A 6,000-nucleotide genomic window follows, 5' to 3' on the forward strand; every position below is an offset into this window, starting at 1 on the left:
ACTCTACAAGGCAGCAGGAATGGAGGGAGATATGCACATTTCCCCTTTAAGTACACTGCCTTGTTGATAAGATCAGCTTGCTGAGACCGCAGCTGCTGTAAGCTCCCTCCGTCCTGAGCCCTGGTGTGTCCCCCCTGCTCTATGGAAGATGGGGTAAGCAGGGAGCAGGGGGGAGGGGGACACCCTGACATTAACCCCCCTCTTCCTTTCATCCCCCCCCCCCCAGCAAGCAGGAGTCTCAGGGAGCAGCTCCAAGGCAGAGGGCAGGAGCAGCACATGGCAGTGGGGGGAGGAACAGCTGCAATTGCTAGCCTGCTGGGCAGCTGCTGCGAAGGGAACTTAGGGGAGTGGGGAGCTGATATGGGGGGTGCCGGTCCACCCTGGTTCCAAGCCCCCACCAGCTAGCTGCAATGGGCTGCTCTTCCTGCAAGCAGTAGACAAAGCAGGCGGCTGCCAAACAATGTTAGAAGGGAGCATTGCACAACTTTAAACGAGCATGTTCCCTAATTGATCAGCAACGTGACAACGTTAACTGGGATGACTTTAAGTGAGGAGTTACTGTACTGTATCTGAATGAGGACTGTCTCCGGGAAATGCTCCATGCTCAGACCTCCCCATGGATTTAAATGGAAATGCCACTCAAAGGGCATGTCTACACTTACCTCCGGAGCGATCGATCCAGTGGGTGTCGATTTATCGCGGCTAGTGAAGACGCGATAAATTGACCACCAAGTGCTCTCCCGTCGACTTTGGTACTCCACCGGAGCGAGAAGCGTAGGCGGAGTCGACGGGGGAGCGTCAGCAGTCGACCTACCGCAGTGAAGACACTGCGGTAAGTAGGTCTAAGTATATCGACTTCAGCTATGCTATTTTCGTAGCTGAAGTTGCGTAACTTAGACCGACTTAGCTTGCCCCTCTTCCCCCCACCCTAGTGTAGACCAGGCCAAAGAGTGCTTCAGAGATTCTGGCTGGCAAATCTAGCTTTTGATTTTACTTCATCTGAATTAGCTCATTTGGCCACTTGGGGTTTCTATTGTTCCATTAGAAATTGAGCAGAAGACCTTATCTACAGCTAAACACAATATATTTTTCTTACAGATAGACAAGTCAACAATCTCCAAATAAATAAATAAATAAATAAATAAAAAATAAAGCCATAAGAGATCCTTGATATCAATACCAGCCAGTTTTTCTAGATTGTTTAGATAAATCACTTTCCCCTAACAATACAAAAGAAAATCTTCAGTTAATTGGCCATATTTTCACGTTAGGTAAAATATTTTAAATTCCAACTGTAAACACTACCCATCATAATATTAGTAGATTGTAAGGGAATTATATACTGCACTATAAATATAAACCTCTATCTCGATATAACGCTGTCCTCGGGAGCCAAAAAATCTTACCGCGTTATAGGTGAAACTGCATTATATTGAACTTGCTTTGATCCACCGGAGTGCGCAGCCCCGCCCCCCCGGAGCGCTGCTTTACCGCGTTATATCGGGTCGCATTATATTGAGGTAACGGTGTATATTATGTAATTTGCTTCCAACAACTTATACAATTAATCTTCTATCGGATGACTATACAATACTTATGCCGAGGAGAGCACTTCTCCCATAGGTGTAAGTATTGCACCTCCCCAAGAGGTGGTAGCTGTGTCGACAGGAGAAGCCCTCCCATTGACATAGTGATGTCTACACTGGGGGTTAGGTCGGCATAACTATGTCGCTCGGGGTATGGATTTTCCACACCTCTGAGAGACGCAATTATACTGACATAAGTTTGTCGTGTAAGCGACGCCTTAGAAACAATCTAATGGAAGTAGTACATTCTTCACATGAATTAGATTATCAAAACATCCCATCTATAAAAGTGTCTGAAGACAAAATCTAGACACAAACAGGACCTGATGCAAATCTTTCTGAAATCAATGGAAAGGTTCCCATTCGATCCAGGTGGTACTCCTGAGGGCATTCTGAGCCAAAACATTTAAAATTCTGCACACAATATTTTAAAATTCTGCAAATTTTATTTGCCAAAAAAAATGTGGAGGCTCCAGCATGGCGTTGGGGAGCACAGGCCACTGGCTGCAGAGGTGGGAGATCACTGTGTAGCTCCCCCTCCCCCTTGGGACACAGACTGACCCAACCCTGACACAGCGCAAGGACCCGGCCTGCCCCAGAAACACCCCAGGGTCCTGCCCCTCTGTGTGAACAGGCAGGCTCAGCAAGTCAGGCTCCGCAAGGCAGGATCCAAGTGTGGAGGAGCTTAATGTGGGGGGATCCAGGTGTGGGTTGAGAGGGTTCTGTGTGGGCCAATCTGGGTGCGGGAGACTCAGTGGGGGGATCTGGGTGCAGGTGGCTCATCAGGATGGTCCAGGTGCAGGGGGATTGGGGGGGGGGGGGTTCTGAGTGCAGGGGCGGTGAGGCTCAGCGGGAGGGTCTGGGTCTGAGGGAGTCTGGATGCACGGGGGTTGGGAGGATGGGGGAGCAGCTCCCTGTACAGAGATCCCTCCCTCTGCGGCTGAGGGGCAATGCGGGCAGGAAGCACGGGGGTGGGAGGTGTTTGCAGAGCTTCCTGCAGCCAGGGGAGAAATCTGGGGGATAGGTCTGACCTGGCCCCAGATGCCATGCAGGTGAAGAAGTAACCCCGTCCTCTCCAGCCCAGCTGGTACTAGCCGCTGAGCTCGGCACAGGGTAGGAGCCACCAGTCAGGTCTTCCCCAGTCCCGTCTCCTACCCCACAGTGATTTACCTCTCTGCCGGCTGCCCTGGGCACCCGAAACATACTGCTGGGGAGGGTCACATGACCGCTCTTGTGACTTCCCTTTGCTTCCCTGTCTGAAAGTCATTTTTCTGTCGGAACCAAAGAAATCTGCAGAGGATATAAATTCTGTGCATGTGCAGTGGTGCAGGATTCCCCCAGGAGTAGGGTGGCTTTGGATCATATTGTTAGTCCTCAGAAGAGAGCATACAAACTTAGTGAAATCTATCAAAATGCAAGAGTCCTGGTGCCACAAACCCTTACTTAATGGGACTCTTTGGGTAAATAAGAAAGGCCAAGTTTTGCAAGTAAGGACTTGCAGGGATTGGGTCCCAAAAACTTCTCCATAAAAGTAGCAACCAACCAACACAAAAACAAAAGATAAACACATAAAATACTTTCAACATGTCATGTCAGGTTGCCTTCAGTGGAAATGGCATATTGAACTGGACAGAAATTAGCAGGCTCCCAGAGTTGATTATTGTAGTACTCACCAGAGTGCGCCATAGGGATGGGATAACCGCCACTCTCTGGGGCATTGTAGATCACAACAGCTTCAGCACCCTTTTTGGCTGCCAGTTTAATCTTTTCTGAAAATCTGCAATTGCCTCTTTCAATCAACGCAATCCATGGCGCTTCCGTGACAGTGAACTCCGTGTTAGAATCACAGGCTTGAAGGTTAGCAGATTTAGGAATGCCCACCAGCCCCGTTGCCGTACCCAGAGGAGAGTTTGCTCCATACATGCCACATTCACAATACTCGGTCACAGTGCTGTTGCTAGTATTGTTGAAATAGAATAGAGTCACATAGGCTGGAACGGTCTCTGCAGCTCTGAATAAAATAGCAACAACCAGGAGGCAGGAATAGCTGGACTTATTCTCCTTCTTCATTGCTTATTAATTGAAGCATAACATTTAAGATGTCTATAGATATTTTCAACTAACAATGACCACTGTTAGTTCATCACTTCCCTAAGGAGTTTGAAATTTCAGGCCAAAGTAGGTAACTGACACCACCCACAGAAATATAAGTCCTCAGTGCGTCAGCTCTATTACAACTAGCTTATCCAGGGGAAAAATCCCCACACCTGGTTACTGTTACTATGGGTGCCTGTAAATGTAAACTTTGGCCCCATATTCCTGCCACTCCTTATGGTCCATCAGCTTTTTCCCTTTCTCTACAGATTGCCAGCTGTATCTTGGTGGCACTTTGTAGGTGGTTGCATCAGCCCCTGAGCAGTAGCCAGAGGAGAGTTTAATTCATACAGGCCACATTCACATCCAGGATAGGCTCCTATTTAGTCTGAAATGCCTCTTGCAAGGGGTCAGAAAATTTTCTTCCCTTCAAGGATATAACAGAGTGAGCTCGCTTCAAAACAATCTGAGACTCTCATTAAAAATAAGATTTAACAAAGAGAGGGTCTGCATAGCTTTTCTAAATCTTATATAGTGGAAGAATTAAGTGAGATAGAATTAATCCAAGATGCACCTAAGGCCATGTCTACACTAGCGAGCTCGTGTAGCTGTTCTATGCAGATGGGAGAGAGCTCTCCCGCCAACGTAGTGCTGTCCACACCCGTGCTTCTGTCAATGAAACTTATGTCACTAAGAGGGGTGTTTTTTTCACACCCCTGAGTGATATAAGTTATACTGACAAAAGTGCAGGTGTAGACATAGCCTTAGTCTTGCATTTCTCCCTTTCTCCTTAGCCTGTCCAAGATACAGGGCTTGTCTATATTAAAAACCTGATACTAGTATAACTGGATCGATTTAAAAAAAAAAAAAAGGGGGGGGGGAGTCAATTTAGTTGCAGCAGTGCAGACAACCAATGTAGATGTACTGGAACCAATTTTTAAAAAATCACTTATTCCTCCTTTAAACCACAATTTCTCTCTCACATCCTTGTCATACCTTATAATTTTTTTTGTGTGTCTTGCTTTTTTATCATATCAGACTCCACTTCCCAATACGGTGTGCTCCAGGGTTTGTCTCTTAGTACTATGGCTAGTCAAAGTTCCCATTTTCCAGTTCCAATCTCAGGGAGTATTCGCCTGCCAATTCTGACCTCAGATAAATAAATTATAATAATAAATTAATGGAGATATCCCATCTCCTAGAACTGGAAGGGACCTTGAAAGGTCATCGAGTCCAGCCCCCTGCCTTCACTAGCAGGACCAAGTACTGATTTTGCCCCAGATCCCTAAGTGGCCCCCTCAAGGATTGAACTCACAACCCTGGGTTTAGCAGGCCAATGCTCAAACCACTGAGCTATCCCTCCCCCCAATAAATTGAGATATACCTATCCCCTAGAACTAGAAGGAACCCTGAAAGGTCATTGCGTCCAGCCCCCTGCCTTCACTAGGCAGGACCAAGTACTGATGTCTGCCCCAGATCCCTAAGTGGCCACCTCAAGGATTGAACTCACAACCCCAGGTTTAGCAGGCCAATGCTCAAACCACTGAGCTATCCCTCCCTCTGATAAATCTACGTAACTCCCTTTGAAGCCAATAGGGGATGGAGAAGTACTGCATGTATAACGGAGGGCAGAATCCAGCAGCGGCTCCAGGTACCCGTGCTCCAAGCGTGTGCCTGGGATGGCGAGCACGGGGGGTGGGGTGGGCGCGGCCAGCCAGTCGCTGTGAGGATTCAGTGGCGGGTATGCCGAATCTGCGGGACCGGTGGACCTCCTGCAGGCATGCCGCCGAAGGCAGCCTGCCTGCCGTGCTTGGGGCGGCAAAAAAGCTAGAGCCGCCCCTGGCAGAATCAATGCCACGCACCTACTCAAATCATATGAATTACAACAAGCAGTTATGTCTATATCCCTCCCTGTGCTTTCCAATGGGGATTGCCTCCATCATGGGAAAATGCACGTATAAACGGATTTTAAAAGTGCTTTCTTCAAAGAGTGGTCTATTGGAAAATGAAGGCAATGAAACCAGAGGAAAACAGATGAAGGCACTGGAACCCACTGCAAAAAAAAGTTTAGTGTTGCAGGCCCAGAATGGCTGCAATACTGGATGCCTTGCATACTTTAAGGCAAGCTAGACCTAAAATTTTGTTGTAAAATCCTTGGATTATGCAGCACTCTGGTGGAAATTCTTGAAGTTCTGCAACAGCTTCAGATACATTTAAAAAACAGATTGTTTTATTCAATTATACATCAAAATGAAATAAATACAGAAGCCTTTGTATTATTTGTTATTTCTTTTACTTAAGCTGTCCTCGTTTTCAATAT

At 47.2% G+C, this 6,000-nt stretch overlaps 1 protein-coding gene across 1 annotated transcript in view; it reads right to left on the reverse strand.

The window, feature by feature from the left end:
* The window catches only part of RNF128 (ring finger protein 128), a 70,808-nt gene extending 67,152 nt beyond the window's left edge, over nt 1-3,656 (reverse strand). Inside the window, exon 1 of the mRNA XM_065410733.1 lies at nt 3,260-3,656. Coding sequence (XP_065266805.1) covers nt 3,260-3,656 — 397 coding nt within the window. The remainder of the gene's footprint in view (nt 1-3,259) is intronic.
* Nucleotides 3,657-6,000: the final 2,344 nt, after the last annotated feature.

The sequence above is a fragment of the Emys orbicularis genome, chromosome 9, assembly GCF_028017835.1.
Source record: "Emys orbicularis isolate rEmyOrb1 chromosome 9, rEmyOrb1.hap1, whole genome shotgun sequence".
In the NCBI taxonomy this organism is placed as follows: Eukaryota; Metazoa; Chordata; order Testudines; family Emydidae; genus Emys; species Emys orbicularis.